The 27,213-nt window shown below is 45.5% G+C and overlaps 1 protein-coding gene across 1 annotated transcript in view; it reads right to left on the bottom strand.

Moving 5' to 3' along the window:
- The window catches only part of LOC138641571 (tyrosinase-like), a 221,508-nt gene that overhangs the window by 53,381 nt on the left and 140,914 nt on the right, over window positions 1-27,213 (bottom strand). Inside the window, exon 3 of the mRNA XM_069729041.1 lies at window positions 16,535-16,748. Coding sequence (XP_069585142.1) covers window positions 16,535-16,748 — 214 coding nt within the window. The remainder of the gene's footprint in view (window positions 1-16,534; window positions 16,749-27,213) is intronic.

The raw sequence follows: 27,213 nt of genomic DNA on the forward strand, positions 1-27,213 counted from the left end.
AATTATTTATTATTTTTAACGTTGTTACTTATGACTTGTGTATGAACTGTTAAATTTTAAAGCGCTGGGGAATATGCTGGCGCTATATAAATAAAGATTATTATTGTTTACCCACCATAGTTGGGTTGAGTGCGAGCCGGTTAGCTGTTATGGAAGTGGATATTACTGCTGATTTTGTGTCACCTAGCACAACACATCTTTCTCAATCCACCATAACATCTCCATCTGCACCTCACTCACAGTCCAGTAGTTTGTCCTGTTCTCCATACTCTGCCTTCTCTCAGCACAGAGACCAGCCCTTGGTCCTGCTATATTTCCTCCTACACATGTCAAAGCTAAGAGTTTGAACTCCACAGTCTCCAATCTGGTGGAGACAGACGGTTTCAGAAAGTTGATGGCTGTCGCAGTCCCTCACTACCAGTTGCCCAATAGCCATTACTTCTCAATGAAAGCTGTGCCTATGCTATATCAGCATGTCACCGACAATATCACCTGTTACCTGAAAAAATCTATGTCTGCCAGGATGCATTTCACCACTGACAACTGGTCGAGCAAACATGGGCAGGGGAGTTACATCTCACTGACTGGGCACTAGGTGACTCTGGTGGCTGTGGGGGCAGTCAGTCAAAGGGCTGCTCCACAAGTATTTGAATTTTCCCAAAACTTGCAGGACAAACCTCTCTCTCTAACAGTTCCTCCACTGCTTCTGCCTCCAGAACATCCTTTAGTGCCTCCACCTACACCCTCAACCTCCCTCTTAATCAAACATGTGTTCCAACAGAGCAGATAGAATCTCCCTCACCTCTGGTAGCTGTGTACCCTTCCGATGATTGCACTTCACAGGTCATCGACTTGGATCACTACAGAGGTCTTTCAGCCTACCCGTTAACAATTTCATTAGCGATGTTCCGACATACTGGAATTCCACTCTGCACATATTTCAGCATCTGTGGCAGCAGCGATGAGCCCTGGTGCAGTATGTCCTTTTGCATAGTCTGGGCCTACGCAGACTGGATGTTGTGTAAATCACGCTTGCACAGTGGGCACAGGTGAAGGATCTCTGCACCTTTCTCCACAGTTTTTAAATGGCTACTAAGATTGTTAGCGCTGATATTGCTGTCATTAGCATCACTATTCCGGTCACCTACAAGCTGGAGCACACTTTTGAATAGTTTGCCTGAGGAGGTGATGGTCCCAGAGGAAGAGTTGGAAGTAGAGGCGGATATGACAGGGATAACAATATCTCAAGTTTCGGGACTCTCGTCGAACAGGCGGGTGCCATGTGAGGGTGGCTTACAGCAATCCAAGAGGGGCTCATGGTACCAGACAAACTGATAGTGAAGATTCAGGAGCCGAGAAAAAAATGGAAGAGGATTAGGTGATGTACGTGCAACAGTCAGGAGATGAAGAGGATAATGATCCACTCTCTGTTGTCTGTGATTGGCGGGAGGGGACTGAGGAAGCAACCTTGAGTGTTACCCCACCAACAACACACCATGAACTTGGACCTTATGGAAGCGCCTTCTTGCTTGATCTTCAGCACAATGCCCATATTGTTAGGGTTAGAAATAGTGCTGACTACTGGGTTGCCACTCTGTTAGATCCACAGTACAAGAGAAAATTTAGCTAGATGCTTCCCCCCTTGGAAAGGGATGTGCGCATGCTGGAGTATCGAAACATGCTTGTAGACCATATTAGGACTGGTTTTCCCCAAAGACAGCAGTGAGGCACACAATGTGCATCCCAGTTCTAGACGTCCAACCCCGGGAATGTCCAGGCATCATTGCAAAAACATTAGCAGCAACAATGTAAGCAATTTCTGTGAGTCTTTTAACATGTTTTTTAAACTAGCAGAACAGAGTAGAAGTCTGACACGTTGCGAAAGACTGGAGAGGATCGTGCATGTGTATCTGGAGCTCAATATCAATACCATCGGGGGGGTTGGACCCTTTTGCATTTTGGCCTTCAAAAATGAAAGGGTGGCCTGTGCTTGCCTGTCATGCCTTGGAGGTTTTGTCATGCCCGGCAGCCCGCGTTCTTTCAGAACGTGTCTTCAGCACTGCTGGTGGTGTACTGATTGATAAGCGCATCCAGCTGTCCCCTCAAAAGTGTAGACCACCTAACATTTATCAAAATTAACAAGTCATAGATCTCCAATGACTTTTGCACCCTAGTGTGGTGTCTTCTGTGCCTGTTGTTGCTACTGCTGTTGATGCTACAAACAGTATTTTGAATTGTGGAGACTACAAGTTGGGTCTCTTTCATGTGTGTTGTCTGTAGCAGTAGGGCTCCCAGACAGGCAGGCTCCCTGCACTCACTTTCAGTGCACTATCCGTGTTACATCCTTACATTTCTGTACCAATAGTACTGTATGAAACTAATATTTGTACCATCTGAGTGTGGCTGGAAAAAAAAGGTGCTACATGAAGTATCTGGGATCCCAGATAAGAAGGCTTATGCAGCTCCTTTAGCCACCACGTCTTAAATTCAAAGCTCTAAATGCTGACCCAGACCCTCATTCATGGCACATGGCTAACTTCTGCTGTGGCATTATCAAATTTCTACTGTAGGTCATTTGATTCCACGTTTCCTGTTGTCTGTCCCTAACTTTGGGAAATATTTGTACTCCAAGTTGGGTCTCCTTCATGTGTGGTGCAGTATGGCTCCCAGACCAGCAGGCCTGCATTTACTTTTAGCCAAGTGCCAGTATTACTATCCTTACATTTTTCTAACATTAGTGCTCTACCAAACTGATATTTGTGCCACCTGAGGCTGGCTGTGAAAAAAATAGAGCTGTTGCATGAGATATCAGGGCTCCCAGCACATGAGGCTTACACTGGTCCCTCACCCACCTCGTCTTAATTTAAACATAAATTCATACCTCTAAATGCTGTCCCAAACCCTGATACCTCAAGCATGAGCCATGGCTAACTGCTTTTGTGCCATTATAAAATGTTCTACTGTGGGTCAATTGATAAGTCAATGACCTATGTTGCTTCCTTACATTTTTCTACTAATAGTACTGTATGAAACTAATCTTTGTGTCACCGGAGTGTGGTAGGAAACTAAAAACAATTCAGCGGTTGCATGAGGTATCAGTTCTCCCAGCTAAGAAGTTTTACAAGGCTCCCTTAACCACCAGGTCCTCATTGAAACTTCATTTCCAAGCTATAATTGCTGGGCCAGACCCTGATACCTCATGCAGGGCCCATGGCTGACTGCTGCTGTGCCATTTGCAAATTTCTACTGTGGGTCAACTGATGCCACTTTTCATGGTGTCTACTAGGGTTGAGCGAAACGGGTCGTTCATTTTCAAAAGTCGCCGACTTTTGGCAAAGTCGGGTTTCATAAAACCCGATCCGACCCCTGTGCGGGGTCGGCCATGCGGTACGCGACTTTCGCGCCAAAGTCGCGTTTCAATGACGCGAAAAGCGCCATTTCTCAGCCAATGAAGGTAAACGCAGAGTGTGGGCAGCGTGATGACATAGGTCCTGGTCCCCACCATCTTAGAGAAGGGCATTGCAGTGATTGGCTTGCTGTCCGCGGCGTCACAGGGGCTATAAAGGGGCGTTCCCGCCGACCGCCATGTTACTGCTGCTGATCTGAGCATAGGGAGAGGTTGCTGCCGCTTCGTCAGAAGCAGGGATAGCGTTAGGCAGGGTCCATTAACCACCAAACCGCTTGTGCTGTAGCGATTTCCACTGCCCAACACCACCTTCGGTGTGCAGGGACAGTGGAAGCTACATTTTTTTTTTTTTTTCCTCAGCGCTGTAGCTCATTGGGCTGCCCTAGAAGGCTCCCTGATAGCTGCATTGCTGTGTGTACGCCGCTGTGCAAACCAACTGCTTTTTTCAAAGCACAAATCCTCTTGTTCCTTCCTTTCTGCACAGCTATCTTGTTTGTTTGTACACACTTTTTATTTAATTTGTGCATCAGTCCACTCCTTATTGCTGCCTGCCATACCTGGCTGAGATTACTGCAGGCAGGGAGATAGTAGCTGCCTGCCATACCTGGCTGAGATTACTGCAGGGAGATAGTAATTGAAGGACAGTTCCTTTTTTTTTTTTTTTTGTGGGAGATTAAGATTGGCATTTCTGCTAGAGTGCCATCCCTGTCTGTGTCATCTCTCACTCAGTGGGCCATAGAAAGCCTATTTATTTTTTTGCTTGATTTGGGTTCTAAAATCTACCTGAAAAAATCACTACATCAATCAGTGGGAGAAAAATATTGGCCTCAGGGCTTGTGTGCCACTCCTTACTCCTGTGTGTGCCATCTCTCACTCAGTGGGCCATAGAAAGCCTATTAATTTTTTTGCTTGATTTGGGTTCTAAATTCTACCTGAAAAAATCAATAAATCAATCAGTGGGAGATTAATATTGGCCTCAGGGCTTGTGTGCCACTCCTGACTCCTGTGTGTGCCATCTCTCACTCAGTGGGCCATAGAAAGCCTATTAATTTTTTTGCTTGATTTGGGTTCTAAATTCTACCTGAAAAAATCAATAAATCAATCAGTGGGAGATTAATATTGGCCTTTGGGCTTGTGTGCCAGTCCTAAGCGTGCCATCTCTCTCTCTCTCTCTCAGATAGTGGGCCATAGAAAGCCTATTTATTATTTTTTTTATTGGGTTTATAAATTTTCCCTGGAAAAAAAAAAAAAAGTGGGAGATTAATATTGGCCTCTGGGCTTGTGTGCCAGTCCTGGGTGTGCCATCTCTCTCACAAATAGTGGGCCATAGAAAGCCTATTTATTTTTTTGGTTGATTTGGGTTCTAAATTCTACCTGAAAAAATCACTACATCAATCAGTGGGAGATAAATATTGGCCTCTGTGCTTGTGTGCCACTCCTGACTCCTGTGTGCGTCCTCTCTCACTCAGTGGGCCCTACAAAGCCTATTTTTTTTATTTGTTTTCTAAATTCTCCCTGAAACAATCATTTTATTTTATTTTGTTTCTAAATTCTTCCTGAAAAATTCATTTTTTTGTATCTTTTTTTTCTAAAGTCTCCCTGAAAAAAAAAAAAAAATCAAATCAGTGGGAGATTAATATTGCCCTTTCTGCTTGTGTGCCAGTCTTGACTCCTGGGTGTGCCATCTCTCTCTCTCCAATTGTGGGCCATAGAAAGCCTATTTATTTTTTTGCTTGATTTGGGTTCCAAAATCTACCTGAAAAAATCACTAAATCAATCAGTGGGAGATAAATATTGGCCTCTGGGCTTGTGTGCCACTCCTGACTCCTGTGTGCGTCCTCTCTCACTCAGTGGGCCATAGAAAGCCTATTTTTTTTTTATTTGTTTTCTAAATTCTCCCTGAAACAATCATTTCATTTTATTTGGTTTATAAATTCTTCCTTAAAAAATCATTTTTTTTTTATTATTTTTTTTTTTCTAAAGTCTCCCTTTTAAAAAAAAAACAACAAATCAGTGGGAGATTAATATTTACATTTGCGCTTCAGTGACAGTCCTGCGTGTGTGGCATCTCTCTCATTTGTTGCCACCAACAACAGACTGTGTAACATTGTGCCTGATTTTCGTTGTGATCTCACCCACCTGTAAAGGGGTAGCTAAATCATACTGAAGTTATAGCTCACCGTGTAAGTTGTGTGACAGCAACAAATACCGTTAGTTTGGTAACGTTTATAAAACAATGAGGAAGTCTGGTGGAAGAGGTCGTGGCCGGGGGCGTTCATTGTCAGCTGGTAATGAGGGTAGTGGTAGTGGAGGAGCATCAGGTGGTCGTGGGAAAAAAAATATTGCACCTAAGTCTGGAGCTGTGGAGCCAGGTTCGTCGTCTGGCTACACAAGGCCTCGAACGCTCCCTTTTCTGGGAGTAGGAAAACCGCTTTTAAAGCCGGAGCAGCAAGAGCAAGTTTTGGCTTATCTTGCTGACTCAGCCTCTAGCTCTTTTGCCTCCTCTCGTGAAACTGGTAAAAGTAAAAGCAGCGCGTCGTTAGTGGATGTTCACGGTCAGGGACAAGTCGCTTCCTTGTCCTCTTCAGCAAAAACAACAACAGAGAAGAATGCAGCAGGCGACACAACGGGTTACTCCATGGAGCTCTTTACACATACCGTCCCTGGCTTAGAAAGTGAAGCAGTTAACAGTCCATGCCCATTACAAGTTGAATCTGACATGGAGTGCACTGATGCACAGCCACAGCCAGACTACTATGCTGGTCCTTTGACTCAGACCACAACATTGCCCTCGCAGGGTGCTGATCAAGAATCAGACCCTGATGAGACTATGTTGCCCCATCACGAACGCTATACCACCGACCGACACGGTGACACAGACGAAGTTGCACACGAGCTACAAGAAGAGGTAATAGATGACCCAGTTCTTGACCCCGATTGGCAGCCATTGGGGGAAAAGGGTGCAGGTGGCAGCAGTTCTGAAGCGGAGGAGGAGGGGCCGCAGCAGGCATCAACATCGCAACAGGTTCCATCTGCCGGGCCCGTATCTTGCCCAAAACGCGTGCCAAAGTCAAAACCTGTTGGAGGACAGCGTGGCCATCCGGTTAGAGCTCAGTCTGCAATGCCTGAAAAGGTATCCGATGCTAGAAAGAGTGCAGTCTGGCATTTTTTTAAACACCATCCAATTGATCAGCGCAAAGTCATCTGTCAAAAATGTTCAACTACCTTAAGCAGAGGGCAGAATCTGAAAAGTCTCAATACAAGTTGCATGCATAGACATTTAACCACCATGCATTTGCAAGCTTGGACTAACTACCAAACGTCCCTTAAGGTTGTAGCACCCTCGGCCAATGAAGCTAGTCATCAACGCAACATCCCTTCCGGCAGTGTAGGGCCACCATTTTCTGCACCACCTGCAGTATCTGTGCAGGTTTCTTTGCCAGGCCAAAGCAGTCAGGGTCAGGGAATCACCAGATTCGTAGTAGGAAACACTGCATCTAGGGCACCGGCGGCAACCATACCATCTCCCACCGTCTCTCAGTCTGCCATGTCCACCGGCAACCCCGCTAGTTCCACGATCTCCAGCTCTCCAGTCCAGCTCACCCTACATGAGACTATGGTTAGAAAAAGGAAGTACTTAGCCTCGCATCCGCGTACACAGGGTTTGAACGCCCACATAGCTAGACTAATCTCGTTAGAGATGATGCCCTACCGGTTAGTTGAAAGCGAAGCTTTCAAAGCCCTGATGGACTATGCTGTACCGCGCTACGAGCTACCCAGTCGACACTTTTTTTCCAGAAAAGCCATCCCAGCCCTCCACCAGCATGTTAAAGAGCGCATCGTCCATGCACTCAGGCAATCTGTGAGCACAAAGGTGCACCTGACAACAGATGCATGGACCAGTAGGCATGGCCAGGGACGTTACGTGTCCATCACGGAACACTGGGTAAATGTGGTGGATGCAGGGTCCACAGGGGACAGCAAGTTTGGGACAGTTCTGCCTAGCCCACGGTCTAGGAAACAGTTGGCTGTAGCCGTTCGCACCCCCTCCTCCTCGTCCTCCTGCAGAAGCGAGACCTCGTCCACAGACCGCAGTCGCACAACCACTCCATCCGCAGCTGCCACTGTTGCACACCAGGTCTCCCATTATGGGGCAGCTACTGGCAAACGTCAGCAGGCTGTATTGGCTATGAAGTGTTTGGGCGACAACAGACACACCGCTGAAGTTCTGTCCGAGTTCTTGCAGAAAGAAACGCAGTCGTGGCTGGGCACTGTAGATCTTGAGGCAGGCAAGGTAGTGAGTGATAACGGAAGGAATTTCATGGCTGCCATCTCCCTTTCCCAACTGAAACACATTCCTTGCCTGGCTCACACCTTAAACCTGGTGGTGCAGTGCTTCCTGAAAAGTTATCCGGGGTTATCCGACCTGCTCCTCAAAGTGCCTGGACTTTGCTCACATATCCGCCGTTCGCCCGTACACTCCAGCCGTATGCAGACCTATCAGCGTTCTTTGAACCTTCCCCAGTATCGCCTAATCATAGACGTTGCAACAAGGTGGAACTCAACACTGCACATGCTTCAGAGACTGTGTGAACAGAGGCGGGCTGTTATGTTTTTGTGGGAGGATACACATACATGGGCAGGCAGTAGGATGGCAGACATGGAGTTGTCAGGTGTGCAGTGGTCGAAGATTCAAGACATGTGTCAAGTCCTTCAGTGTTTTGAGGAATGCACACGGCTGGTAAGTGCAGACAACGCCATAATAAGCATGAGCATCCCCCTAATGCGTCTGCTGATGCAAAGTTTGACGCACATAAAGGATCAGGCGTCTGCAGCTGAGGAAGAGGAAAGCCTTGATGACAGTCAGCCATTGTCTGGCCAGGGCAGTGTACAGGACGAGTTAGCGGGCGAAGAGGAGAAGGAGGACGAGGAGGATGATGGGCATGATTATATTTTTAATGAGGAAGCTTTTCCGGGGCCAGTGGAAATTGTTGGCGCGGCAAGGCCGGGTTCTGGTTTTTGGAGGGACACAAGTGACGTGGATTTGCCTGAAACTGCCCCTCAACCAAGCACAACCACAGATTTGAGAACTGGAACTTTGGGCCACATTGCGGATTATGCCTTACGTATCCTCAAAAGGGACACACGCATAACAAAAATGATGAACGATGACGATTACTGGTTGGCCTGCCTCCTTGATCCTCGCTATAAAGGCAAATTGCAAAATATAATGCCACATGAGAACTTGGAACTAATATTAGCAACCAAACAATCAACTCTTGTTGACCGTTTGCTTCTGGCATTCCCTGCACACAGCGCCCGTGATCGTTCTAACACGAGCTGCAGGGGCCAGCAGACCAGAGGTGTTAGAGGGGCAGAAATCAGAAGTGGCGTTGGCCAGAGGGGTTTTCTGACCAGGTTGTGGAGTGATTTTGCTATGACCGCAGACAGGACAGGTACTGCAGCATCAATTCAAAGTGACAGGAGACAACATTTGTCCAGTATGGTTACTAACTATTTTTCATCCCTTATCGACGTTCTCCCTCAACCGTCATTCCCATTTGATTACTGGGCATCAAAATTAGACACCTGGCCAGAATTGGCAGAATATGCATTGCAGGAGCTTGCTTGCCCGGCAGCTAGTGTCCTATCAGAAAGAGTATTCAGTGCTGCAGGTTCAATACTAACAGAAAAAAGGACTCGTCTGGCTACCCAAAATGTAGATGATCTAACCTTCATTAAAATGAACCACAACTGGATTTCGAAATCTTTTGCCCCACCTTGCCCGGCTGACACCTAGCTTTCCTATGTAAAGGTCTTGCCTGTGGACTATTCTGAACTTTTCCAATCTCGTAATTTGCAGCACCTGATTGTCCAGCATCCGACATGTTAACACCTCCCTAAATGGCCAAAGTCCCCACACGGGGCCGTGGTATCGCCACTTGGCGCCAGCACCCGTGAGAGTACTGTTTGTCTGAGGAGGTGGGTGTGCCCGCTTTTGGTCGACGGCACTGCCACTAGGTCCCTCATAGTACAATAAAGTGTCTGGCGGTGGTGGTGCGCACCCAACGTCAGACACACCGTTGTAATATGAGAGGCCCTGGGCCTGTACCGCCGGCCACAAGACAGTCCCCCCCCCAGCTCAAACAGTGCTCTACCACTTGCAAAATTTTCTCTCACAGCTCCACCAATGTTTAGTCTATGCGCTGACATCCTTCAATGCCTGGCACTGTCAATACCATTGTATTGACATTTTTCTTATGTTAGGCCTTCGAAGCCTGTCTGCGGTCACTCCTTCCACTAGGCCTCCACTGACCTGTCTACTGCTGCCTGTGTTCCCCTGGAACCAATTTTAAATTGCCTACAGCCCAATTTTTGTTATGTTAGGCCTTCGAAGCCTGTCTGCGGCCCGTTCTTTCCACTACTACTACACTGACCAGGCCACTGCTGCCCGTGTTCCCCTGGAACCAATTTTAAATTGCCTACAGCCAGCCCAATTTATTATGTTAGGCCTTCGAAGCCTGTCTGCGGTCCCTCCTTCCACTAGGCCTCCACTGACCTGTCTACTGCTGCCCGTGTTCCCCTGGAACCAATTTTAAATTGCCTACAGCCAGCCCAATTTATTATGTTAGGGCTTCGAAGCCTGTCTGCGGTCCCTCCTTCCACTAGGCCTCCACTGACCTGTCTACTGCTGCCCGTGTTCCCCTGGAACCAATTTTAAATTGCCTACAGCCCAATTTTTGTTATGTTAGGCCTTCGAAGCCTGTCTGCGGCCCGTTCTTTCCACTACTACTACACTGACCTGGCTACTGCCGCCCGTGTTCCCCTGGAACCAATTTAAAGTTGCCGACAGCAAGCCCAATTTATTATGTTAGGCCTTCGAAGCCTGTCTGCGGTCCCTCCTTCCACTAGGCCTCCACTGACCTGTCTACTGCTGTCCGTGTTCCCCTGGAACCAATTGTAAATTGCCTACATCCCAATTTTTGTTATGTTAGGCCTTCGAAGCCTGTCTGCGGCCCGTTCTTTCCACTACTACTACACAGACCAGGCCACTGCTGCCCGTGTTCCCCTGGAACCAATTTTAAATTGCCTACAGCCAGCCCAATTTATTATGTTAGGCCTTCGAAGCCTGTCTGCGGTCCCTCCTTCCACTAGGCCTCCACTGACCTGTCTACTGCTGCCCGAGTACCCCTTGAACCAACATCAGAAAATATAAAAATAAGTATTTTGCTTATAAAAAAGAAAATACTGGAGAGATATCAAATGCAGACATTTTAACATTAAAAACAAACACATACAACAAAAATCTGGTACAGTACTAAAAATGGCCACCAGCTACAATAACTTTCTCCTGCAAGTAGTTAACTGAAAGTTTTTTTCAATTTAAAACACAGATATGGCATCCACCGAGTGTTGTCCTGTCGCGTCTTCTTTATATTATTGCCAAGAAGATGCAAAACAATGAAAATAATAAAATCATTATTTACCAAAAAAATAGAGTAAGGGTGGTTTCACACTTGCGTTTTTGTCTGCAGCGTTTTTTTTCAAAAAAACGCATGCGTTTTTTTTTCATATCTTTAACATTGAAAACGCATGCGTTTTTTTGTGCACGCGTTTAGTCGCGTTTTTTGACGCATGCGTTTTTTTACTGCATGCGTTCATTTTCAGAAATGCTACTTGTAGTATTTTTAGAAGCGTTTTTTGGACCAAAAAAAAACGCATGCGTTTTCATGCGTTTTTTTTTGGTCAAAAAATACATTGGAGTCAATGGGGACGCATGCGTTTTTTGTTGCATGCGTTTTTGCGGTAAAAAACGCATGCGTTTTTTTATTAAAAAACCAGAAAACACACTGATATGCCACCCCCCAGCATAAAGGTGATAAAGGGAACCTAACCCTACCCCTAACCCTACCCCTAACCCTAACCTTACCCCTAACCCTAAGGGATCCTAACCCTAATCCCTTTATGGTTAGGGTTAGGGGTAGGGTTAGGGTTAGGGGTAGGGTTAGGGGTAGGGTTAGGGTTAGGATCCCTTAGGGTTAGGGTTAGGGGTAGGGTTAGGGTTAGGATCCCTTAGGGTTAGGGTTAGGGGTAGGGTTAGGGTTAGGATCCCTTAGGGTTAGGGTTAGGGGTAGGGTTAGGGGTAGGATCCCTTTAGGGTTAGGGTTATGATCCCTACCCCTAACCCTACCCCTAACCCTAACCCTAACTATTTCTGTTTATAGTGGGTTTTTTACTTTATTTTGATGATTGGCAGTTGTCACACATTTTTCTGCATGCGTTTAATAAACGCAAACGCATGAAAAAACGCATGTAAACGCGGTAAAACGCCGCGTTTTTTTCACCACAAGCAAAAACGCATGCGTCAAAAAAACGCAGCGTTTACACGCATTTACATGCGTTTTTTCACCATGCGTTTTTTTGCGTTTTTTACTGCAAAAACGCACCCGAAAAAACGCCAATGTGAAACCAGCCTTAGTCAAAACCACATTGCAAATAAACATTCATTACAAATAAAGAAGCAGGGCACGTCCGAGGGTGAGTATATACCTAATAAGAATATAATCACCCTCGGACGCGCCCTGCTTCTTTCCGACAGCCTTCCTTCCTAAGAATCAGCCCTTCCGTGGTGTAGAGAGAGGGTGTGTTACACTCCAAGGTGTTCCCCAGGTTGCCTTTCCTGAGCTTCGATCTTCATGCTTTCGTTTAGTAGTTGTCGGAAAGTAGGCTGCATTATGCCTACAAATTGGGTATGGGATGGAGAGAGATGGTGTGTTACACTCCAAGGTGTTCCCCAGGTTTCCTTGCCATTGCTTCGGTCTTCCGACTCTCGTTTAGTAGTTGTAGAAAACTACACTGCATTAGGCCTACAAAATGGGTATCGGGTGGAGAGAGATGGTGTGTTACACTCCAAGGTGTTCCCCAGGTTTCCTTGCCATTGCTTCGGTCTTCAGACTCTCGTTTAGTAGTTGTAGAAAACTACACTGCATTAGGCCTACAAAATGGGTATCGGGTGGAGAGAGATGGTGTGTTACACTCCAAGGTGTTCCCCAGGTTTCCTTGCCATTGCTTCGGTCTTCCGACTCTCGTTTAGTAGTTGTAGAAAACTACACTGCATTAGGCCTACAAAATGGGTATCGGGTGGAGAGAGATGGTGTGTTACACTCCAAGGTGTTCCCCAGGTTTCCTTGCCATTGCTTCGGTCTTTCGACTCTCGTTTAGTAGTTGTAGAAAACTACACTGCATTAGGCCTACAAAATGGGTATCGGGTGGAGAGAGATGGTGTGTTACACTCCAAGGTGTTCCCCAGGTTTCCTTGCCATTGCTTCGGTCTTCCGACTCTCGTTCAGTAGTTGTAGAAAACTACACTGCATTAGGCCTACAAAATGGGTATCGGGTGGAGAGAGATGGTGTGTTACACTCCAAGGTGTTCTCCAGGTTGCCTTTCCAGAGCTTCGATCTTAATGCTCTCGTTTAGTAGTTGTTGGAAACTACACTGCATTAGGCCTCCAAATTGGCTATGGGGTGGAGAGAGATGGTGTGTTACACTCCAAGGTGTTCTCCAGGTTTCCTCGCCATTGCTTCGATCTTCCGACTCTCGTTTAGTAGTTGTAGAAAACTACACTGCATTAGGCCTACAAAATGGGTATGGGGTGGAGAGAGATGGTGTGTTCCACTCCAAGGTGTTCTCCAGGTTGCCTTTCCTGAGCTTCTATCTTCAGGCTCTCGTTAAATTGTGGTTAAATGGAACAACTACATTTGGCGTACTAGTTGGTTTGGGGCTTACTAACAGTGTCTGCCGCTCCTTGCTGTTCTCCTGGTTTCCTGTCCTGAAATTCCGTTTTCAGGCGCTCGTTAAGTAGTTGTTAATGTTAGACTGCATTTGGCCTACTAGTTGGGTTGGGGCCTACTATCGGTGTCTGCCACTCCTTGCTGTTCTCCTCCACTGAACAAAGCTGTGCCGCCTGTTTACTACGGTTGCCAATTTTGAACTGCATTTCGACTACTTACTGATTTGGGCCTACTCTCTGTGTCAGCCTCTCATTCCAGTTGTCCTCCACTGCAATGCCCCCTGGTTATTCCTGTGTTACCAATTTTGAACTGCATTTAGCCAACTTTATTCTTTGGGCCTATATCTGTGTTTCCTCCTCATCCTGCCCATTGCCCAGCCAGTGATAGATGAGTCTGCTGGTACATTGACCCATAACGCAACATTCCCCGTGCACGCTACACAACAACATTGTGACCCTGCTGAAAGTCAGGTTGCTCTTCCCGCATACCATACCACCTTACACGGGGACAAAGAGGAAGGTGCAGATGAAAGTGCAGGTTCCTTCATCAGGTGGGGGGAGGAATACTAGTTGGCGACGTCACTGGCACAGGGCCTCTCATAGTACGCAAAAGTGTTGCTGCCGGTGGGAGGCGCCCCCGCCGTGCAAACACACCGCTGTACTTTGAGGGGCCCTGTGCCAGTGCCAATGCCAACGAGTGGGCCCCCCCTGCTTGCTCAGGTTCACAGCACTTGCAAAGTTGAAATACTTACCTCTCCCTGCTCCACTGCCGTGACGTGGTCCAGATTTCCTGGGCCCACTAATTACTTGAACCAGCCCTACCCACCACAACTTTAGCCAAATGACCCCCAATTTCAAATGCCTTCCAATTATTATAAGGTAAATTACGCTTGACAAGCTTCATTAAGAAGAATGGATGGTTTTGACATTAAAATGGGCACTCTAGGTGTTTTCCTGGCCCCCACTCACTGCCGACTATGCTGCCCCATTGTCGATCCCGACTTTACGTCATAATCGGCCGATTTCACTCGACCCGACTTTTGAGATAGTCGGGTTTCGCGAAACTCGGCTCGACTCTAAAAAGGTCAAGGTCGCTCAACTCTAGTGTCTACCCCTAATTTTAGCTGTTTGAGAAGATTTTTGTCACCCCTTAATGTGTTCTGTATACATTTGGGTTGGCCTCCCATTGAATTTTATGGTGTTCAGGTAAGATCGTTGAACCGTGTTTAGCAAACGTCTAATCGTTCAGTGAACAGAACCGAACCTTGAAAAGTTATTTTATCTCTAATCTCAACCTCAGCAAAGCATTTGATAAAGGGTCTCAAACTATCATTATTAAAAAAATGACCAAGTATTGGATTGATAAGGCTACAGTTAGGTGGATTCACAACTGGCTCTGTGATCGTACTCAAAAAGTGGTAATAAATTGTTGCACATCTAATTAGAAAAGTGTTTCAAGTGGGGTACTACAAGGTTCTGTCCTGGCCCCAGTGGTGTTCAACATTTTTATAAATGATCTAGATAGGGAACTGAAAGTAAGCTAGTCAAATTTGCAGAAGATGCAAAGCTTGGAGGGATAGCTAACACTAGGGAAGACACAGAAAGGATTCAGAAGGATTTAGACAAGCTTGAACAACGGGGAGTGACCAATAGCATGGTAATTAACAGGGAGAAATGCAGGATTGTATAAACAGAATGGGAGGAGTAGAACTAAGCAACAGCATGCTTGAGAGGCTTAGGTATACTAATAAATCACAGACTGCATGAAAGTCAGAGTGGCGCAGCAGCAAAACAGGCAAACACAGTTCTAGGATGTATGAAGAGAAGCACAGTCTAGATCACGTGAAGTCATTATTCCTCTCTACTCCTCCTTGGAAGGAATGCTGTGTCCAGTTCTGGGCACCACATTTTTTAAAAAGAGATGAACAAACTGGGGCAAATTCAGAGAAAAGTTACCAGAATAGGGAGGCAGACTGTGACCTACTGTGTCCTACAAGGAATGTTTAAAGGATCTGGGAATGTTTAGATCGCAAAAGAGAAGACTGAGAGGAGACTTAATAGCTGTCTACAAATATGTGAAGGGATGTCATGGTGTAGAGGGGTCATCCTTACTCTCATTTGCACATGGAAGCAATGAAATGAAACTGAAAGGGTTAAGGTTACCTACAGATACAGATAGATACAAAATAGATAATAGAAAAATCTTTTTGACAGTGAGGGTGAGTAATGAGTGGGACAGGCGGCCACGTTAGGTGTTGAAGTTCTCTTTCAATGGAAGTCTTAAAACAAAGGCTGGACAGACATCTGTCTGAGATGGTTTTGTGAATCCTGCATTGAGCATGAAGGTTGGGCCAGATGACCCAGGAGGTCCCTTCCAACTCTCCCTTTTTATGATTCTGTGAAAATGAAAGACTCTCATAGTCCCAGCCTGAGACACCACAAAATTAGAGATTCTCACAGTCCCTGCATAAGACACAACAAAATGAGAGACTGTCATAGTTCCGGCACGAGATGCCACAAAATGAGGCTTTCATGCTTCCATCATGAGACACCAGAAAATGAGATGCTCTCGTAGTCCCAGCACGAGGCATGACAAAATGAGACTGCCATAGTCCATGCATGAGACCCAACAAAATGTGGCACGAGACATCACAAAAAAAGAGAATCTCATAGTTCCAGCATGAGACATCACAAAATGAGATTCTCATTGTCCTGACACATGACAAAACAAAATGATAGACTGTTATACCACCATATTAGACACCACAAAATGAGACATTCTCATATTCACTGCATGAGACATCACAAAATGAGAGACTGTCTTAGGCTAGTTTCACACTAGCGTTTTGCTGAGCTGCGGAGGGCTGCGGACTTCCTCCGTGGAGCCCCGCCAATGGCCGCACCTCCGCCGCTCAGCTCCGCCTACGCCCGCATGCGGCCTGCGTACCTATCTTTAACATTAGGTACACAGGTCGTGCGGATGTATGCGGATGCCTGCGCATGCGTCGTTTTGACAATGCAGAGAAAAAAAGAAATTCAAACCAGCTGCGTTCGACGCGGGTCGCCACACATTGTCAAAACAACGCATGCGGAGGCATCCGCATACATCCATACGGCCGCATGCGGACGTAGGCGGAGCTGAGCAGCGGAGGTGCGGTCGTAGGCGGGGCTTTATGGAAGAAGTCTGCAGCCCTCCGCAGCTCAGCAAAACGCTAGTGTGAAACTAGCCTTAGCCAAAGCAAGAAATGCTACAAAAGATGTAAATCTTGTACTGATGACATAACATTTCCTTGCATTAATCTTTCATTCTCGCTTTCCAAAATAGAACAGTAAAAACCTTCTAGAGCATTCCGGAAGCTTCGCCGTGATGTCTCATTATATGGGGGTGTATCAAAATTTTTCAGTTTGAGTGCATTTTCGACATCCTCCAATGTGGGTAATTTTGGAGCATAAGGTGTAGTGCCAGGCCTTCGGTGTAGCCTTTCCATTTTGTATTCAGCATCAGCCAAAGGACAATATTCATCTTCGAAATTGAAGCCGCTGCAAATGGCCTGTAAAGAGAAGAAAGTGTGACAGGGAAATGTCCAAGACCTTTATCAAATATGATGTGATGTTATCCTGCCCTCATTATTATCCCCCGGAGCTGACTTCTCACTAATATGATGTGACGTTATCCTGCCCTCATTATTATTCCCCGGAGCTGACTTCTCTCTAATATGATGTGACATTATCCTGCCCTCATTATCATCCCCCGGAGCTGACTTCTCTCTAATATGATGTGATGTTATCCTGCCCTCATTATCATCCCCGGAGCTGACTTCTCACTAATATGATGTGACGTTATCCTGCCCTCATTATTATTCCGCGGAGCTGACTTCTCTCTAATATGATGCACATTATCCTGCCCTCATTATCATTCCCCGGAGCTGACTTCTCTCTAATATGATGCACATTATCCTGCCCTCATTATCATCCCCGGAGCTGACTTCTCTCTAATATGATGCACATTATCCTGCCCTCATTATCATCCCCCAGAGCTGACTTCTCTCTAATATGATGTGACGTTATCCTGCCCTCATTATCATCCCCGGAGCTGACCTCTCTAATATGATGTGACGTTATCCTGCCCTCATTATCATCCCCCAGAGCTGACTTCTCACTAATATGATGTGACGTTATCCTGCCCTCATTATCATCCCCGGAGCTGACCTCTCTAATATGATGTGACGTTATCCTGCCCTCATTATCATCCCCGAAGCTGACTTCTCTCTAATATGATGTGACGTTATCCTGCCCTCATTATTATTCCGCGAAGCTGACTTCTTACTAATATGATGTGACGTTATCCTGCCCTAATTATCATCCCCGGAGCTGACCTCTCTAATATGATGTGACGTTATCCTGCCCTCATTATCATCCCCGAAGCTAACTTCTCTCTAATATGATGTGACGTTATCCTGCCCTCATTATCATCCCCGAAGCTAACTTCTCTCTAATATGATGTGACGTTATCCTGCCCTCATTATCATCCCCGGAGCTGACCTCTCTAATATGATGTGACGTTATCCTGCTCTCATTATTATTCCGCGGAGCTGACTTCTCTCTAATATAATATGATGTTATCCTGCCCTCATTATCATCCCCCAGAGCTGACTTCTCACTAATATGATGTGGCGTTGCTAAGGAGAGTAAAACTAGTCCCAAACTGTTCTTCAACTATATCAATAGTAAAAGAATAAAAACTGAAAATGTAGGCCCCTTAAAAAATAGTGAGGAAAGAATGGTTGTAGATGACGAGGAAAAAGCTAACATATTAAACACCTTCTTCTCCACGGTATTCACGGTGGAAAATGAAATGCTAGGTGAAATCCCAAGAAACAATGAAAACCCTATATTAAGGGTCACCAATCTAACCCAAGAAGAGGTGCGAAACCGGCTAAATAAGATTAAAATAGATAAATCTCCGGGTCCGGATGGCATACACCCACGAGTACTAAGTAATGTAATAGATAAACCATTATTTCTTATTTTTAGGGACTCTATAGCGACAGGGTCTGTTCCGCAGGATTGGCGCATAGCAAATGTGGTGCCAATATTCAAAAAGGGCTCTAAAAGTGAACCTGGAAATTATAGGCCAGTAAGTCTAACCTCTATTGTTGGTAAAATATTTGAAGGGTTTCTGAGGGATGTTATTCTGGATTATCTCAATGAGAATAACTGTTTAACTCCATATCAGCATGGGTTTATGAGAAATCGCTCCTGTCAAACCAATCTAATCAGTTTTTATGAAGAGGTAAGCTATAGGCTGGACCACGGTGAGTCATTGGACGTGGTATATCTCGATTTTTCCAAAGCGTTTGATACCGTGCCGCACAAGAGGTTGGTACACAAAATGAGAATGCTTGGTCTGGGGGAAATTGTGTGTAAATGGGTTAGTAACTGGCTTAGTGATAGAAAGCAGAGGGTGGTTATAAATGGTATAGTCTCTAACTGGGTCGCTGTGACCAGTGGGGTACCGCAGGGGTCAGTATTGGGACCTGTTCTCTTCAACATATTCATTAATGATCTGGTAGAAGGTTTACACAGTAAAATATCGATATTTGCAGATGATACAAAACTATGTAAAGCAGTTAATACAAGAGAAGATAGTATTCTGCTACAGATGGATCTGGATAAGTTGGAAACTTGGGCTGAAAGGTGGCAGATGAGGTTTAACAATGATAAATGTAAGGTTATACACATGGGAAGAAGGAATCAATGTCACCATTACACACTGAATGGGAAACCACTGGGTAAATCTGACAGGGAGAAGGACTTGGGGATCCTAGTTAATGATAAACTTACCTGGAGCAGCCAGTGCCAGGCAGCAGCTGCCAAGGCAAACAGGATCATGGGGTGCATTAAAAGAGGTCTGGATACACATGATGAGAGCATTATACTGCCTCTGTACAAATCCCTAGTTAGACCGCACATGGAGTACTGTGTCCAGTTTTGGGCACCGGTGCTCAGGAAGGATATAATGGAACTAGAGAGAGTACAAAGGAGGGCAACAAAATTAATAAAGGGGATGGGAGAACTACAATACCCAGATAGATTAGCGAAATTAGGATTATTTAGTCTAGACAAAAGACGACTGAGGGGCGATCTAATAACCATGTATAAGTATATAAAGGGACAATACAAATATCTCGCTGAGGATCTGTTTATACCAAGGAAGGTGATGGGCACAAGGGGGCATTCTTTGCGTCTGGAGGAGAGAAGGTTTTTCCACCAACATAGAAGAGGATTCTTTACTGTTAGGGCAGTGAGAATCTGGAATTGCTTGCCTGAGGAGGTGGTGATGGTGAACTCAGTCGAGGGGTTCAAGAGAGGCCTGGATGTCTTCCTGGAGCAGAACAATATTGTATCATACAATTAGGTTCTGTAGAAGGACGTAGATCTCGGGATTTATTATGATGGAATATAGGCTGAACTGGATGGACAAATGTCTTTTTTCGGCCTTACTAACTATGTTACTATGTTACGTTATCCTGCCCTCATTATCATCCCCGGAGCTGACCTCTCTCTAATATGATGTGACATTATCCTGCCCTCATTATCATCCCCGGAGCTGACCTCTCTAATATGATGTGACGTTATCCTGCCCTCATTATCATCCCCGGAGCTGACTTCTCTCTAATATGATGTGACGTTATCCTGCCCTCATTATCATCCCCGGAGCTGACCTCTCTAATATGATGTGACGTTATCCTGCCCTCATTATCATCCCCGGAGCTGACCTCTCTCTAATATGATGTGACGTTATCCTGCTCTCATTATTATTCCGCGGAGCTGACTTCTCTCTAATATAATATGATGTTATCCTGCCCTCTTTATCATCCCCCAGAGCTGACTTCTCACTAATATGATGTGACGTTATCCTGCCCTCATTATCATCCCCGGAGCTGACCTCTCTCTAAAATGATGTGATGTTATCCTGCCCTCATTATCATTCCCCGGAGCTGACTTCTCTCTAATATGATGTGACATTATCCTGCCCTCATTATTATTCCCCGGAGCTGACTTCTCTTTAATATGATGTGATGTTATCCTGCCCTCATTATCATCCCCCAGAGCTGACTTCTCTCTAATATGATGTGACATTATCCTGCCCTCATTATTATTCCCCGGAGCTGACTTCTCTTTAATATGATGTGATGTTATCCTGCCCTCATTATCATTCCCCGGAGCTGACTTCTCTCTAATATGTGACGTTATCCTGCCCTCATTATCATCCCCGGAGCTGACTTCTCTAATATGATGTGATGTTACACTGCCCTCATTTTCATCCCGCGGAGCTGACTTCTCTCTAATATGATGTGACGTTATCCTGCCCTCATTATTATCCCCCGGAGCTGACTTCTCTCTAATATGATGTAACGTTATCCTGCTCTCATTTTCATCCCCCGGAGCTGACTTCTCTCTAATATGATGTGACGTTATCCTGCCCTCATTATTATCCCCCGGAGCTGACTTCTCTCTAATATGATGTAACGTTATCCTGCTCTCATTTTCATCCCCCGGAGCTGACTTCTCTCTAATATGATGTAACGTTATCCTGCTCTCATTTTCATCCCCTGGAGCTGACTTCTCTCTAATATAATGTAACATTATCCTGCCCTCATTATCATTCCGCGGAGCTGACTTCTCTCTAATATGATGTGATGTTATCCTGCCCTCATTATTATTCTGCGGAGCTGACTTCTCTCTAATATGATGTGACATTATCCTGCCCTCATTATCATCCCCGGAGCTGACTTCTCTCTAATATGATGTGATGTTATCCTGCCCTCATTATCATCCCCCAGAGCTGACTTCTCTCTAATATGATGTGACATTATCCTGCCCTCATTATCATCCCCCAGAGCTGACTTCTCTCTAATATGATGTGACGTTATCCTGCCCTCATTATCATCCCCCAGAGCTGACTTCTCTCTAATATGATGTAACGTTATCCTGCTCTCATTATCATCCCCCAGAGCTGACTTCTCTCTAATATGATGTGATGTTATACTGCCCTCACTATTATTCCGCGGAGCTGACTTCTCTCTAATATGATGTGATGTTATCCTGCCCTCATTATCATCCCCCAGAGCTGACTTCTCTCTAATATGATGTGATGTTATACTGCCCTCACTATTATTCCGCGGAGCTGACTTCTCTCTAATATGATGTGACGTTATCCTGCCCTCATTATCATCCCCCAGAGCTGACTTCTCTCTAATATGATGTGATGTTATACTGCCCTCACTATTATTCCGCGGAGCTGACTTCTCTCTAATATGATGTGATGTTATCCTGCCCTCATTATCATCCCCCAGAGCTGACTTCTCTCTAATATGATGTGATGTTATACTGCCCTCACTATTATTCCGCGGAGCTGACTTCTCTCTAATATGATGTGATGTTATCCTGCCCTCATTATCATCCCCCAGAGCTGACTTCTCTCTAATATGATGTGATGTTATCCTGCCCTCATTATCATCCCCCAGAGCTGACTTCTCTCTAATATGATGTGATGTTATACTGCCCTCATTATTATTCCGCGGAGCTGACTTCTCTCTAATATGATGTGATGTTATCCTGCCCTCATTATCATCCCCCAGAGCTGACCTCTCTCTAATATGATGTGACGTTATCCTGCCCTCATTATCATCCCCGGAGCTGACTTCTCTCTAATATGATGTGACGTTATCCTGCTCTCATTTTCATCCCCCGGAGCTGACTTCTCTCTAATATGGTGTGATGTTATCCTGCCCTCATTATCATTCCCTGGAGCTGACCTCTCACTAATATGATGTGACGTGATCCTGCCCTCATTATCAACCCCCGGAGCTGACCTCTCTTATATGATGTGACGTTATCCTGCCCTCATTATCATTCCCCGGAGCTGACTTCTCACTAATATGATGTGACGTGATCCTGCCCTTATTATCAACCCCCGGAGCTGACCTATCTTATATGATGTGACGTTATCCTGCCCTCATTATCATTCCCCGGAGCTGACTTCTCACTAATATGATGTGACGTGATCCTGCCCTCATTATCATTTTGCGGAGCTGACTTCTCTCTAATATGATGTGATGTTATCCTGCCCTCATTATCATTCCCCCAGAGCTGACTTCTCTCTAATATGGTGTGACATTATCCTGCCCTCATTATCATTCCCCCAGAGCTGACTTCTCTCTAATATGATGTGATGTTATCCTGCCCTCATTATCATCCCCCAGAGCTGACTTCTCTCTAATATGATGTGATGTTATCCTGCCCTCATTATCATCCCCCAGAGCTGACTTCTCTCTAATATGATGTGATGTTATCCTGCCCTCATTATCATCCCCCAGAGCTGACCTCTCTCTAATATGATGTGATGTTATCCTGCCCTCATTATCATCCCCCAGAGCTGACTTCTCTCTAATATGATGTGACATTATACTGCCCTCATTATCATTCCGCGGAGCTGACCTCTCTCTAATATGATGTGATGTTATCCTGCCCTCATTATCAACCCCCAGAGCTGACCTCTCTCTAATATGATGTGATGTTATCCTGCCCTCATTATCATCCCCCAGAGCTGACTTCTCTCTAATATGATGTGACGTTATCCTGCCCTCATTATCATCCCCCAGAGCTGACCTCTCTCTAATATGATGTGATGTTATCCTGCCCTCATTATCATCCCCCAGAGCTGACTTCTCTCTAATATGATGTGACATTATACTGCCCTCATTATCATTCCGCGGAGCTGACCTCTCTCTAATATGATGTGATGTTATCCTGCCCTCATTATCATCCCCCAGAGCTGACTTCTCTCTAATATGATGTGACATTATCCTGCCCTCATTATTATTCCGCGGAGCTGACTTCTCTCTAATATGATGTGACGTTATCCTGCCCTCATTATCATCCCCCAGAGCTGACTTCTCTCTAATATGATGTGACGTTATCCTGCTCTCATTATCATCCCCCGGAGCTGACTTCTCTCGCCCTCCTGACGAAGGAGTTGTTTCTCCGAAACGCGCGTCGGGTGACGTGCCGACTGTGACCGGGTTGCACCGAGGGTGGTCCATAAGAGGTAATATACTTCTGTGCAGCATTTTGCTGTTAGTTATTTTGGTAGGAATTGGCCGTTTGGTATCCTTTGCCCCTTATGGCGGCAGTGTGAGTATGGTGCACTTTACACAAGTGCACTTGTACCGTGGCTGACTATGTGCGGTCTTTGGCGTTTGTACTGATGTTTTGGCAGGGGCCTTTCAGTTCTAACCCAGTGGGGTATATATTTATATAGTATGATGGACACTACTTTGGTCCCTTGAGGTACCCTGGACGCTAGTAATACTTTGCTCACCTGCCATAGTAGCACTCTCATCTGGTTGCTTTATCCCCCTATATGTACATCTTTTACCTGGGGACCTAGATTATGCAGTCTGCATGTTGTTTTGCATGGTGACAGTTTGGTGTGGTGTCTCGCACCATATGTCCATTTTTGTCTCATTATTATCCGATTGTTTGTTTGCACTTTTACTGTTTATATGTTCTAAATAAAGAGTATTTTATCAATATCAACCAGGTTTGGTCGTTCTTTGTGATTTTCACATCCCCAGTTTGTTGTTCTTTAACGACTTGGTACATTATGAATCCGACATAGGTGCAACATTAGGATATTGAATTGCGTGATGTTGCTGTATAATACCTATTTCTCTGTCTAATATGATGTGACGTTATCCTGCCCTCATTATCATCCCCCAGAGCTGACTTCTCTCTAATATGATGCAACATTATCCTGTCCTTATTATCATCCCCTGGAGCTTAGGACTTCTCTCTAATATGGTGTGACGTTACCCTGCCCTTATTATTATCCCCCAGAGCTGACTTCTCTCTAATATGATGTGACATTATCCTGCCCTTATTATTATCCCCCAGAGCTGACTTCTCTCCAATATGATGTGACGTTATCCTACCCTTATTATTATCCCCCAGAGCTGACTTCTCTCCAATATGATGTGACCATATCCTGCCTTCATTATCCCTTGGAGCTGACTTCTCTCTAATAAGTGTGAGATGTCATCCTGCCCTCATTATCATCCCCCGGACCTGACTTCTCACTAACATAATGTAACTGTTCTGTCCTCACTAGCTGAGGCAGGCTCATACGTAGCTATACAGTCAGCTAAACCGCTATACCGGGGTCCAATAAGGAGACTGTGGTTGAGTCTGTGCATTATTAAACGTAGTGGTATATTGATGCGGTGAAACTGTGAACAATGATATACATAGAATCAGTGCATGGCATAGAACAGATACATAATACACATGATATACATTATGCATAACATTTAGAAAGCTAGTGACTAAACTGGGAGTACAACTGGTTAAACTAAGCTAATATAGAGCAGAAATATCTATAGGAAGCATAAAGACATACCGGCAATGCAATCGCAAGGGGGATGAAGTGAAGCGTCTTTCCTTGAAGGCAAACCGAAGAAAGTGAAAGGAAAAATGGAGGGAAGTGGAGGCTGAGCTACCATAATGCATTGCAAAGGAGGAGGAGAATCAGACATAGATAATACAAAAACAAGATTGAACTGCCAACATAACTCTGACCGCTAGAGGGAGCCAAAGCATAACAAATGAATAAAGGCATGAATATATCAATACTGTATACTGAGGAAACTGCAATTATGCAAGCAAATAATCGGGGGTAGCAAATTGGATGGCGGAGACAGAACACTCCCCGTCTGGCATCAACGGATGTCACTACTCCTTATTCCGAAGGCAACAATAGGACCAGTTCAGATACTGGTCTGGAAAATGTCTTAGGTTCATTCCCTTTGGTCATCCTTAGCTCAACTTTGCGGACGTTGCAGTCCTTGCTCGGGAACGTTGCGGTAACTAGACCAAGTGGCCACTGGTTCTGGTGAATCTGACAGTCTTTCACAAGAACAAGGTCACCCATGTTCAGATTAGGTTTAGTAGATTGCCACTTCGTCCGTGGCTGCAGGGTAGACAAATATTGTTTGCGCCACCTGTCCCAGAAAGTATTTGCAAGACTTTGTACCTGTCTCCATTGGCGCTTGTAGAGGTCCTTCGCGTCGAATCCTCCTGGAGGGGCACTGGACAGTCCTGTTTTCTGGGTAAGTAAAGTAGATGGAGTCAATAACAAGGGCTCCTCAGGGTCGTTAGGAACTGGAACCAGGGGTCTTGCATTGATTATAGCTGCAGCTTCAGCCATGAAGGTGATTAGGCTTTCGTGGGTAAGCCTCGCTGCTCCTTTACATTTTTCCATGTCACGAGTTCTGGTGGTCCTGAATGAGCGAGCTATATGTGTCAGGCAGGTAATGGCTCGAGTAAGTGACTTCCAACTTGAGAATCTGTCGAACCTGCAAGATCCAAGCTGGATAACAGAGGTCATTGTATGTAGTGTAGACACCTGAGGGCGGATTTCAGCATCTGAGTCCTCTCCTACAAGTTCGAAGGTGTCTGGAAAACATTCCTCAATGTACAATAGTTTTGGTCCAGAGAGCCACGTTGTGCTTCCTAGTCGACTTGCGTCAACTGCTCTAGTTGCATGATCTGCGGTATTCTGGTCTGTGGGTATGTAATGCCACTGCTTTGGATGAACTGATCTCCTGATTCGTAGCACTCTGTTATTGACATAAACGTAGAATCGCCTGGTTTCGTTGTGGATATATCCCAGGACTACTTTGCTGTCTGAGTAGAACTTTGCCTGTGTCAGGTCGATATCCATTTCGGATGCGATGAACTCCGCTAACTCAACGGCTAAGACTGCGGCACAAAGCTCTAACCTGGGTATAGTGTGCTCTGGTTGTGGTGCGAGTTTGGCCTTTCCCATGACGAAACCAATGTGGCACTGACATTTGGAGTCTACAGTTTTGAGGTAGGCAACAGCAGCAATTGCTTTGACAGAAGCATCTGCAAATATGTACAGAATTTGGCTCTGTATCTCAGTAGATGGCACAGGGGTGTATGGTCTTGGCACATGCAGGTTGGAGAGTGCCGCTAACGAGTTCTTCCACTCTTCCCACTGGATCCTCTTATCAGGTGGCAGAGGTGCATCCCAGTCAGATGTTTCCCTAGTTAAGTCTCTTAGTAGGGCCTTGCCTTGTATAGTAACAGGAGCTGCGAAACCCAAGGGATCGTACAGACTGTTGATGGTAGACAGGACGCCTCTACGTGTGAAAGGCCTTTCTTCCTGGCTGACCTGAAAGGTGAAAGTGTCAGATTGTAGATTCCAGAGAAGCCCGAGGCTGCGTTGCATTGGTGCGGGGTCTGACCCAAGGTCCAGGTCTCTGAGACCATTACATAGGTCCTGAGATGGGAACGCTTCCATGAGTTCTTGGCTGTTTGAGGCTATTTTATGAAGCCTAAGGTTCGAGCAGGCAAGCATGTCCTGGGCTCTCCTGAGAAGACTGATGGCAGTCTCATTTGAAGGCATGGCTTTTAGACAGTCGTCGACATAAAAGTCCTTTTCTATGAATTGTCTGACATCTGCTCCGTATTCTGCTTCTCCTTCCTGAGCCGACCTTTTGAGTCCGTAAATGGCGACTGCAGGTGAAGGACTGTTGCCAAAGATGTGCACTCTCATGCGATACTCTGTGACTTCTTTAGTAGGATCATTGTCTCTGTACAAGAAGGATCTTAGGAAGTTCCTGTCTCTCTCTCTCACAAGGAAACAATGGAACATTTGCTGGATGTCAGCGATGAAGGCATTGGAATCCTTACGGAAGCGCATAAGTACACCCAGTAGTTTGTTATTGAGGTCTGGTCCTGTCAGCAGAACGTCATTCAGGGAGACATCATTAAATTTAGCACTGGAATCAAACACGACTCGATCTGGCTTGGTTTCTTAGGGTGGTATACTCCGAACATGGGTAGGAACCAGCATTCTTCAGAGTCTTTGAGAGTGGGATCTAGTTCTGCGTGACGGTTTTCAAAAATCTTTGACATGAAGGAGAA

The sequence above is a fragment of the Ranitomeya imitator genome, chromosome 6 (assembly GCF_032444005.1).
Source record: "Ranitomeya imitator isolate aRanImi1 chromosome 6, aRanImi1.pri, whole genome shotgun sequence".
NCBI lineage: Eukaryota > Metazoa > Chordata > Amphibia > Anura > Dendrobatidae > Ranitomeya > Ranitomeya imitator.